The 12,340-nt window shown below is 39.5% G+C and overlaps 1 protein-coding gene across 7 annotated transcripts in view; it reads left to right on the top strand.

Moving 5' to 3' along the window:
• Myo6 (myosin VI) overlaps nucleotides 1–12,340 on the top strand; it is a 136,479-nt gene that overhangs the window by 59,625 nt on the left and 64,514 nt on the right. For all 7 annotated transcript variants that reach the window (XM_026779463.1, XM_026779462.1, XM_005347569.3 and 4 more), the window contains exons 4-6: nucleotides 1,292–1,365; nucleotides 3,842–3,971; nucleotides 11,350–11,455. In XM_026779463.1, the coding sequence (XP_026635264.1) occupies nucleotides 1,292–1,365; nucleotides 3,842–3,971; nucleotides 11,350–11,455 (310 nt within the window). The remainder of the gene's footprint in view (nucleotides 1–1,291; nucleotides 1,366–3,841; nucleotides 3,972–11,349; nucleotides 11,456–12,340) is intronic.

Here is a 12,340-nt window from a genome sequence, read left to right as displayed (position 1 = left end):
GATAGATAGATAGATAGATAGATAGATAGATAGATAGAGAGGATGTTGTAGGCAGACACAGTGTATGAATAGATTGTGGGTTTGATAAATAGCTATCTATGTACAAGTTAGGTATTAAAACAGGTTATAGAAAATCATAAAAATGTTGTATACAAGTTAGATATTAGAACAGGTTATAGAAAATCATAAAAATGACCATTTGAATGCATGTTTAATAACAGCTTTCAATCGAGTTTAAGGTGAATGTTTGTAGTTGAGCCCCAGCAGTGTTCTCTGAGGTGGAGAGAGATTTAGTTAGTGCTCTAGTCTACTTAATGCACTCCACAGTCTGGACTAGGAAGAATAGAGATGAAAGCCATGGACAAATAGAAGTCACTCGACCTTCACAGCCATCCTGCACAGCAGTGGGGCTATAGACAAGGAGGGAGAGACAAGTCAGGGATTCAGGTTGTGTTAATAGTAGGATACTTACCATGAATCTGGCTGTGGGTGGTATCTTTCTTTATGTGATGCGGAGATTTAGAAACTGACTTCAAGTGGGAGGACAAGAAGAGATAGCTCTGATGTTGACTACTGTTTTCAGTTTGGATAACTGATAGAATTATGGTCGCAACAGCAAGCCAATGAGCATACGTTCTGCTCTGGCTCGTCGTGGAAATGAAGCATGGGAGATGGGAGTGCATAGGGACTAGGTAGGGAAGAACTTGGGATGGATCGCTGCAACAGAACAGAGAACAAGGTGTTCTGATTTTGAACTTAACTCATAAATATGCTGAATGCATGATATCTCTTAGGCCTGACTCTCCTTTTATCAGTCATCATGATATCCAAATGACCCTTATTATTCTATTAATCTTATTATTCTAAATCTGTATGGTTTCTCTTTTATCGGTAAGCTTCTAGCATTGAACTGGATTAGTAGCTCACTTTGTAGGGTCCTAAATGGATACAGTAGTTCTTTCCACTTGATTGATAGTTGACATTTAAACTTGACCTCAGCAGAATATATCACTGGTACTCACTATATGTAACTTTCCTAGCTGGAATGTATCGTCTATAATTCTTACAGATGTAATGAACAAGATTTATTTTAGGCAAATGTTCTACCAATGCAACGTACCCCAGATGGATTTGTTTTGTACTAGCCCATGGGGTTTATGTGTACCTGTGTTCTAAAAAACACGATATTAAATCTACCCTAACAAGTGAATTTTAAATGGGAATCAGAGTGATTATGTATAATGAGCTTTATTTTTAACCTTTATTTCAACTCTCTAAAATTTTCTCTTAGGTTCACTGATGTACTTAAATGAAGCCACACTCCTCCATAATGTTAAAGTTCGGTACAGTAAAGACAGAATCTATGTAAGTATTTGACCAATGACTTTAGTTTTTGTGGGTAATTGTCTCACATGGAACATTTACTTTTTCCCTGCGTGGTCTGAGTGTACATGAGAGTTCTAATGCACGCTCTCCAAACAGAGCTCCCATGAACCTGGTACACAGTGGGTACTTAATAAAATTTACAGAATAAGATAATGAATTCAGAGAACCAATTATTGGACTTACAAAGGTTCAATTTGAGTGGTTAAAACTATTTTAGAGTTTATTTTTGGTATATGTTTACACATCTGTTTAATTTCACTTTTCATACTGTGCAGAGAATTTAAGGCGACATATATGTACTGAAGTTAAAAAGAAAGCTAAATGAGGAAAATTAAGTAAGTTAAATAGAAGGCAATAGCTGAAGTAGTATCAGATAGACAAGAATGCTGATCATGGAGCCTAAATAACTAGGATTTCATTATTCCTTACATTCTGGTTCTTAAATGTACAGACCATTAAACACAAAGAAAGACAATGCTTTTGTTGTAAGTAGTTAGTCTCAGATAATTCAGATGGCTATTTAGCTACTGTGTTTTAATTATCATTATTCATTGGGCACAGATGAGATTTTATAATGTTCTGACCTGGTCGTAGATTCTTTTGTTGGCTGGAGATGGATTACCACACTCTGGTATCCTGTTATAAAGATGGGCTTCATTATTTTTGAACGAAGGATGCACATGGCTTCTTTGACACTTACAAGATCAAATGACAGTCTTAATCTTTTATATCACTATCAATTTGCCTAATTGTACTTACTTAATTCTGACTAAATTACATCTAGTCTTTGCCATCTGTCCAAGTAGTGACAGCTTGGAAATAGAACTAGCGTGGTCTTCTCCAAAGAATCTGCTTGTCTCCTGGCTGTGCATGCTAAGACTCCACTTCCTTCCATTTTACCCCATACGTTCAACTGACTAAAGAGTCAGTTCAGGTGTGAATATAGGTATTCTTGGGTAGAAGTGTTTTCAGAGGTGAAGTTTATTCCGTTTATAACTTGTGATTGAACAGACTCTAACGTTCACTGAGTGTTGTTTTAGGTATTGAAGCAGCAAAATTTTAAAGCCTGTTGAAACGGTTTAACTTGTAAATCAGTGAAAATCAATTTGGATATAACTGGGGACTGCCTCTTCTGAGAAGAGCGTTAGGACCAGAGTTGTCAGGTAGCCTGAAGTCAGGAGTGGCATGTCCTCTTCTCCTAGCCAGTTAGGCCTTTTAGTTATAAAATCATGAGATGGTGGGCAACCCATAAATGAGTCTGTTATTATTATAAAATCTAAATAAATGTATCAATTGATATTTATATAGATGCATCATTATGGGAAGGAAGCAATTTAGAGTAATAATTTAAGCTTTTTTGGTAGCTAGATTTGATTAAAACAATAGTTGAGCCTCATTTAACATTTTCATGTTACGGAAATCTCTGATCAAACTTTCTGTCCTCATTTTTAGGGATTTATTTCTTTTTATTTTATGTGTCTGTGTGTTTTTCCTGATTGTATGTATGTGCAGCCTGTATGTGACTAGTGCCTGTGGAGAGGCTTCTGGGAGCCAAACCTGGCTCCTTTGTTCGAGCAGACAGTGCTGAGCCACCTCTCCAGTCCCTTCTGTCCTCATCACCACTTTTCTCCAGGAAGCATCTTTGGGGACTTTGTGTGCATTTAGCAGTTTGAGAGCACAGGATTTTTACAGCACTTCTCTCCCACAGTTGGAAAGAAAGGAGAGAAGTAGGGCCGTGTATGCCTCGGGTTTGCCAGTGTTACTAAGCTACAACGCTCTATCTCCCCAAGTAGAAGTTTTATAAATTCTGTTAGTACCTTATTATGGCCTTTAAATACCAAATTAAATTTCAATTTTAAAAGGAAGTCGAAGTTGCTCATGGAACAGTTACCCGCCAGTGGTGAGCGTGTGGTGTTCTGCAGAACTCCCATGTCCACGTGGTCACATCAGAGCTGTTTCACTCCCAAGCATTCATTGACAGGGAGGCTCAGACTGAGCTAGAAGATCGTTTAAATGCTTTAGTGTTGTGGTGAATAGTCTGAGGATACCTGTGGCCTGAGACGAGCTGTGGGACCCAGCTTGTGGACTCTAGGTGGAGTCAGTATGTGCTGAAGCCATCACCCGGGAGAATGATGGGAAGGTATTTTTTTTTTTTAATGAGTCATAGGGACGTGGTAAGGTATAATTTTTTTTTTTTAAAATTGACTTTGAAATGACTGTTGAATGACAGCATAAGGACATTTATTTGGAATTAAGTATTTCTTTGGAACTCGAGAAATAGTGGACTCTGTAAAATCAGAAAATATTTAACTTAGGGCTAGAAATGTAGATTGCGAAGTCTTGTTTCTATGAGAATTGAAGGTTTCTGTCCATTGAATATTTCTCCTGTTTGCCTTGTTTAGTTTTGAAGGAAAGTAATACATGGAAATTTCCTTTTTCTGCTTTTCCTACTTAGACATATGTCGCCAACATTCTGATTGCAGTGAACCCATACTTTGATATTCCTAAAATATATTCTTCAGATACAATAAAGTCATATCAAGGAAAATCTCTTGGGACGATGCCACCTCATGTCTTTGCAATTGGTAAGTTATATTTTTAATTCTTATCTTTTCTCATACCATACAAATTTACTTGATTTTTAAGTTGTTTTGAGATTCATTGTAATGTTACTGTACTATATCAGGATGTGTTTGTTGAATATCTGCACCCCTCCTCCATCCTCCCTCACACCCTGCACTCGTCCCTTCTCTACCTTCCTCCTTTGGTTAGTCCACTTTGTTCCCTAGAGAGCTTCACCTCTACTTTGATATAATATCTGCCTATGTGATTTTACGTATCTATGTAACATAGAAACTGCATAGGAGAGAAACACGAGACTGCCTCAGTTTTGCTTACTTTGATGATCTCCAGTTAAATCTGTTTTCCTGCAAATGATATAATTTTGTTTTTCTTTATGGCTGGAAAATGTTCTATAGCACAGTTTCCTTATCTATTCTATGCTGTAGGACACCTAGGTTAGTAAAAGAACTTCGGTGTTGTGAATTGTGCTGTGGTAAACACTGGTGTGCAAGTAACTCTGTGATCTCTTGACTTGGAGTCTCTTGGGTAAACACCCAGGATTGGTAAATCTACTGTTGTTTTTATTTTTAAAAAACTGTCTGTCTGTCTGTCTGTCTGTCTGTCTGTGTGTGTGTGTGTGTGTGTGTGTGTATGTGTACACGCACACGTTTGCACATGCAAGGTTGCATGTGGCAAGGTGCATGTGTGGAGGTCAGAGGGTAACTTGCAGTGGGTCGTGTGTGGAGGTCAATTTGTTTCTCTTCTACTTTTACATGTGTTCTAGGGATCAAACTCAGGTTGCTGGGCTTGCATGGCAAGTACTTTCCTGAGCTATGGTAATAGCTTTACTTGTTTATTTTTTATTTTTTTGAGGAACTGTTATACTGATTTCCATAGAGGCTGTATTAGTTGACATTCCCACCAGCAGTGTTTAAGTGTTTCCTTTTTGTTTGCATATATTAAGTGTACTTAATTTTTTTCATTATGACGTTTTCATATATGTGTGCATAATGTATTTTGATGATACTCACCCATTACCACTCCCACTAATCTTCTTCCTGTTCCAATCTCACCCTTTTTTGTGTGTGACCCAATGGATTTAATTAGTTTTGTTTATAGGAGCGTGGGCACCTTATCATGGCTATATTACTAGAAAAAAATGTCTCTGTCTCCCCAGCAACCATTGACTGTGTGTAAATCCTTAGGAAGAGGTGGAGCTCTGTGAGCTCTTTCCCTTCCATGAGAGGGTGTTTTTAACAGCTCCGTGTTGTGCAGTTAATCATAACTGGTATGGGTTCAGGATTGGGACAGCCATGTCCTTCATGCCCGGCAGTCCGCATTCCACTTTTCTCCCCATCTTTTTTCCTGGCCCTTACGTTCTTTCTGCCCCCTTCCTTCAGATCTTTGTATAGTCTATCTATTATTTAGATATCTAGCTGGAAAAGATCTCATCCCGCTGTGTAGGCTGTCTCTTCACCTAATCAGTGTTTCCTTTGACATGTAGAAGAAGCTCACTGAGCTCATGGGATCATATTTGCCAGTTGTTGGCATTACTTCCCGAGTGACTGGAAGTGACTGGAGACCGCTTTGGGACCACTCAGAAAGCCTCTGCCTGTGCCATATCTTGTGTTTGGTTGGCCTTTTCCTCTAACAGCTTCAGACTTTCAGGTCTCACACTAAGAGTTTTCATATATTTAGACCTGATGTTTTAATGGGGTGAGAAATAAGGATTGGGCTTCATTCTTCTACATGTGAATGAGAGACTGTCTTTTTCTCCAGGGTATATTTTTGGCACCTTTATAAAAAAAATTAGGTGGTTTGTATCTGGGTTCTGCATTCTATTCTATTGATCTATGTGCCTGTACTATGCTGTCTTTTGTTGTTGTTATTATTATTATTATTAGTCTGTAATACAACTTGAAATCAAATATGATGGTCTCAACTATTGTTCTTGCCTAAGATTGCTTTATTTATCTGGGATGTTTTGTATTCCTATATGAATTTTAAGATTTCTTTTTTACTTATGTGAAGAACGTCATTTTATAAATATTACTTTAAATCTGTTGATTGATTTTGGTAGTATAGCCATATTCATCATATGATTGTTACCATCTGTGAGCATGGGAGGTCTTTCCACTCTTCTGGTATCCTTTTCAATGTCTTCTTCTCAGGTTTGAAAGTTTTCACTGCCTTAGTTAGGTTTGTCCTGTTTGTCCTAGGCATTTTATTTTATTCTTCAAGGCAACTACACAGGGAATTATTTCCTTGATTTATTTCTCAACATGCTTGTTATTGGTGTATGAAAAGGTTACTGAGTTTTGTATGTTTATTTTATGTCCTGTCACATTTCTGAAAGTGCCCCAGGAGTTTTCTGCGGCATGCTCTAGGGTTTCCTATACTGTCATATCATTTGTTAATGCTGACTAATGTTTCTATTTGTGTTTCTTTTGTTTCTTTCTCTTATGTTATTTCTATAACCAAGACTTGAAGCACTATATTGATAAGAGTGGAGAAAGTGGAAACTCTTGCCTTAATCTTGATTGTAGCAGAAATGCTTGCAGGCTTACAGGTAGAATGAAAAGAGAGAGGGGAATACAGCTGTCAAATAACCTAAAAGAGTTCTAGCCTAAAGTGGCTGAGACGTGGAGACCCACACGTTAGGCTAGCACATGGTGTGTGGGAAAGACAGTCGGAAGGAAAACAAAAGAGGGAAAGGGATGGTTAAAGGAAAACAAAAGAAGAGAAGGGGAGGAGAGAGGGAGATGGAAAGAGATGGGAAAGATAAGAGAGCAGAGCTGTCTGGGTAGAGTGGCTGCTAAACAGAGAAGAAGGACAGATACACAGGGGAGAGAACTGGGTGGGGATAAAGTCTGAGTGTACTCTCCCTAGCGTTGGTGGCAGTGTTTCTTCCCAGGCTGTCAGATTCCTGGCACACCCCTGGGTAGTCCTTCATGGGTCAGGTCACAGATACTGGTCACATGCCTGGCCAGTCCTTCAGGTGCCAGGTTGCAAATGCTGTTCTCCTAGTTAGTTTATTATTTAATAAAAGATACCATGCATTGAATACATATTTTGCAAGACCTGTATGCCTTTTGGGTGTTAGTATTTTTTGAGCATGTATCCTACTCAGGGAGGATCTAATATTTTTGCAGGCAACTCATGGGCCAGCCATGCATTATTTATCAAATGCCTGTGGCCTCTGAGGCGTGTCTGCCCCATTGAAAGTAGGCATAATAGAAGACAACTTAATAGTACTTTTTTTTTGAGAGGAAGAGATAGAGATAGAGATAGAGATAGAGGTAGAGAGAGAGAGAGAGAGAGAGAGAGAGAGAGAGAGAGAGAGAGAGAGAGAGAGAGAGAGAGAGAGAGAGAGAGAGAGACCAGGCTAGCTTTGGAATCCTGATCTCCCTGCCTCTCCCTTCTGAGTTCTGGGATTGCTGGTGTGTCATCAGGCCTGGTTCTAATGGTATATTTCAATCCTTATGATCAAGTGCATCTCCAAGGTGGTCTCCTTTACAGCTCTGAGACAAGGCCTCCTTCTGTCTTAGCTTAGGCATCACTTGTAAATATGTTACCTGAGCCAGACTGGAACTAGGGATTTTTGTTTGTTTGTTGTTTTTTTTTGTTATCTTTTTTGAGACAAATGTTTTTCTGTGAAACAGCCTTAGCTGTCCTGGAACTCACTCTGTAGACCAGGCTGGCCTTGAACTCAGAGATCCACCTACTTCTGCCTCCTGAGTGCTGGGAAAGGTGTGTGCTATCATGAAGAGCTGATACAGCAGGCTTCTTCTTTGCATTATCTTGCTCCATAGCTTTTTTTTTTTTTTTTTATTTTCGAGACAGGGTTTCTCTGTAGCTTTTGGTTCCTGTTCTGGAACTAGCTCTTGTAGACCAGGCTAGCCTCGAACTCACAGAGATCCGCCTGCCTCTGCCTCCCGAGTGCTGGGATTAAAGGCGTGCGCCACCACCGCCCGGCTACTCCATAGCTTTTTATATAAAATTGCAGAATTTCAAATGACTGAGGAGCCTAAGTGGGAAAACAATAGTGTCTGCCTTGACTTTCTCAGCCTCTCATCCTGAAGACCCTGGTTTGGAGGTGCAGAGGGGTGGAGTGGATGATCAGAAATTAGAGCTTACAGTCTACCTGTATCCTGACAAATTCAGGATATGTTGGCAAAGCCTTTGTCAGATATAACCAGTGTTAGGGTCCACGTGAAGTCCCACAAAAGACCACCAGACATGTATGCAATCAACAGGAGCATTTATTTATTTTCACAGGAATGCAAGAGGTCAAACAGCAAATAAGCAAATGGCGACCCCAGAGAAGCTTGCAGGCTCCTTTTAAGCAAGCTTAGGGGAATTCCTCAGAGTATGTCTCTAGTTACCCAAGGGCCTCGTACTGGATCCTCCTTCCCAAATGTCCTTCTGCCTGCCAGCAGCATTTCTCTGCAGGCAGATGCTTCAATCACAGTGGACTGGTGGAAATACCCACGCAACACTGTTTGTAGATTATTCTTAGAGTAAAATCCATTTGTAAAGCTATTTTTGTTTGTATGAGTAGCAGAAGTTGTCTTCTTGAGCCAACTTGCTTTGGAACTATTTTTTTTTTAATGTTCACTGTGTAAAAATCAGTTCATGGTGACATTTTCAAAGGAAATTATACCATATATTTTTCTCATGGTCTCCTCTTCTTTATCCCTTGTTGTCCCTCTCTCCTTTCTTGCTGATCCCTCCTCTTTCCAAGTTAGTCTCCCTTTTGCTTTCAAGTCACATGAGGGAAAATGTGATATTTATCCTTCAGAGAGTAACTAATTTTGCTCAATGTGAAGATCTCTGGGGGAACTAATTTTTGACTTCATTTTCTGTTTAGTCACATCAACAGAATTCATTGTGCTTAGTTTGTGTAATCTAAACAATTAAGCCATTACAGCTTCATTTCTTGTAGTGTAAGGAAGATAGCTAAAGATTCTATATAAATAATACTAAGTTAGGGAGACTTAAAGCAATTTAATTTTGCCTATCTTAGAAATGTTAACACATTCTGTACAATTTTTAAATTTAACAGAGAGCAAAATTGCATAGGTTTAGTTTTTAAATATTTTTATTAGTTCTGAGATTTTGTACTTTGTGTTTTGTTCAGATTCACCACCCTCACTCCTCTCCTCCCAGATCAGTTCCCCAATTCCATCCCCACCCTACTTGTGTCTTCATTTTTTTTCTTTGTAAAGCTACACTGAGCGCCATTAGTGCTGGCCCTCCACTCTTAGGCGTGTGGCCACCTTCTGGAGCATGTTAGACCTACAAGGGCCATACCTTTCAAGAAGTCAGCTCTCCCTCTTCTGGCAGCCATGAATTACCAGCAGCTCCTCAGCTAGTGATGGAACTTCGTGCCCACCTCTCCCCCTCCACATTGGGATTCTGTCTGGGCCGAGCTTGCACAGGTCTTGTGTGTGCTCCACAATTTCTGTGGGTTCATATGTGCAACTCTCCTCTTGTATCCAACGCTGTTATGACCTTATAGTCATCTGCTGCTGCCTTTGCTATTGCACCCTTTCTGCCCCCTCTTCTGCAGTGATCCCTGAGCCTTGGGAGGATGGGCTTGTGATATAGTTGGTCTACTTAGGGCTGAGACTTCCACAATCAATTACTCTCTGAACCTTGACCAATTGTGGCAATCTGTGTTAATCACCATCAAATGCCAAAAGAAACTTCTTGAGCTGGGGAGATAGACCAGCGGTTAAGAGCCTTGCTGACCCTTGTTTGGCTCCAAGCACCCACATGGTAGCTCACAAACACCTGTAAACTATTGTTCTAGAGGGATCTGATGCCCTCTTCTGGTCTCTGTAGGCACATGCATATGTGGCACACTTAACATATATTCAGTCAAAACATCAATACACATAAAATAAAAATATATAGGTTTTTTTAAAAAAAAGAACCTTTTCTGATGAAGCTTGAGAGCTGCAGTAATCTGTGGATATAATGAGAAGTAGTTAGGGGTTGGTATATTATATCTTTTTTAAAAATATTATCTCTTATTAGCAGAGTAACAGGAGTAGATTACTCGCTAGGTCCTATGATCTGTATAGCCACAGGTTCTTGGCCCTGCTGATTGCACCAGCAATGGGTTTCATCTGGTGCTGAGAGCCTTGAGTCCAAGCAGAAAATGGTTTGTTACTTTTATGACTTCCATGCCACTGCTGCACCAGTGGGCCTGTCTTGCCAGGCACATTGTCGTTGATGTTTGCAGTGTTCACATCTGGATTCCTTTTCTCCTCGGGTAGCATGCATAGCACCTCCCAGAACTAGGGATGTTAGCCAATAGGGATGAAGCTTTCATCCAAGGCAGTACCAGCTCGATTTCTTCATATTTTCTGACTCAGGTATGTGATAAGGGTCTTACTGTCAAGTTCTGGAGTAATAAGAATTTTCAGGCAATATTTGGAGTCTTTGGGACTTCAAGGGCCAACAATGAGGTAACATATTCTGACATCGGGCTTTTAATTTGTTAGCCTATAGTATCTAATAGGGCATTGTTGCCCCATTAGAGGGTAACTCCATTTAAGCTCTTCTTATATGTGTATGTTTATATTCTAGGAAGCTTCTGCAGTAGTAGATTTTCATGACTGCTTTTAGAAGGTCTTTAGTGCGTTATCTCTCCCCATATTCTCTCCTTTACCCTGCCCTCCCACTCCCTACCCGTCTCCCCTATTCCCGCTTTGATGTTCCCTCCCATTCCTTACCCCCATTTAACCATCCTTGTTCCATCATTCCCCTTTATGTTACTGCATCATATTTTCCCTCCCCTGAAAGCCCCACATCCTGATGATTCCCTACTAATTTTTTGACTGCTGTGGTTATTGCAAATGAGACACACACACACATCTGGAGATTCAAGGCTAACACCCACAAATGAGAGAAACCGTGTGATGTTCTCTCTGGGTCTGGGTTTCCTCACTCAGCTGTGAATGGAAATGCATCTATAAAATATTCAGGTCAGTGGATGGAGCTGAAAATATCATTCCCTAGATTTATTTTTCAGTTGTTTTTCTCTCTCACAATGGGTACAGTTGCCAAATTTCTAATTGGAAGCTCATTCCTTCTTGCTTTTCACTGGAGACCTCATTATCTATGTGCAGGGAGCATTTCCTGTCTCTCTGCAGCTCTACTCTGGTATTTGAGCTGAGCCAAAACTCAGTGTGGAGACAATCTAGCACAATCTTGAGATGTTTAGATTTTTTTATTACTTAGCTGTTAGGAACCTTGCAAGTAAATACAGAAACCTTTTGGATGACTTTATCTTTGAACACACATTCATAACTTCTTTAGGAGTAAAGGCCCCTAGAGTGAACTCTTGCCAATAATTTAGCTTGCTATATTACTTTGTTGCCTTGCCTGCAGCTGATAAGGCTTTTCGAGACATGAAGGTGCTCAAGATGAGCCAGTCTATCATTGTGTCTGGAGAATCGGGAGCTGGCAAAACAGAAAATACAAAGTTTGTTCTAAGGTGAGTATTTAGCTAATCTGCAGTGTTTTGAGCAGTCTGACATTATTTTCATAGTAAAAAATGTGTAACACTGAGTTTGCCAAGTACCCGTTTGAAGTTCAGCAGCATGAGGGACATTCATGTCATCACATCCGTGTCATTGTGTTGTTTATGTTCCTCATCTCACAAAATGGGAGCTGCACTCATTAAATAGTACATAAATAAAATAGTACTCCCCAGATGCTGTACTCAATAAATAGTGCATAAATAAAATAGTACTCCCCAGATGCTGTAATTTTTATAAAAAGTACATAAATAAAATAGTACTCCCCCAGAACCATTGTTCTCTTTCGGGTTTCTATGCATTTCTCTAAGTACTTGGTTTAAGTGGCATCATACAGTATTAATCTTTCAGTGACTTCCTTATTTCATTTAGTTCAATATGTGATTCACTCATGTTTGAGCTGGTTATAGTGACATGTGCCTGCCTATATGTCTACACACATACACACAGACACACACACACTCAGCTTCTTGAGAGATTGAGGCAGGAAGATCACTTTCCTTTCAAGGGAATGGGAGCCAGGAAAACTTAGTAAGACCCTGACTCTTAAAAAAAAAAATATATATATATATATATATATATATATATATATATATATATAAATAATCCATGTTATAATATGTGTTCTATGTTATAGTATGCAGTAGAATTTCCTTTATGAATTTTAGGGCTGAATAAATTTCATTGCAGGGAACTATTGTATTTGCTGCATTTGTACATGGGTTGATAGGCAATTGGGTTGTTTCTGTCTATTGGCTATTGTGAATAGTGCAGTTTTGAGAGAGAGAGAAAGAGAGAGAGAGACAGACAGACAGACAGACAGACAGACAGACAGTAGGGGG

This window comes from Microtus ochrogaster, chromosome 5, assembly GCF_000317375.1.
Source record: "Microtus ochrogaster isolate Prairie Vole_2 chromosome 5, MicOch1.0, whole genome shotgun sequence".
Lineage (NCBI taxonomy): Eukaryota > Metazoa > Chordata > Mammalia > Rodentia > Cricetidae > Microtus > Microtus ochrogaster.
The sequence above is the reverse complement of the archived record's forward strand: the minus strand, read 5'-3'. Positions and strand labels throughout refer to the sequence as shown.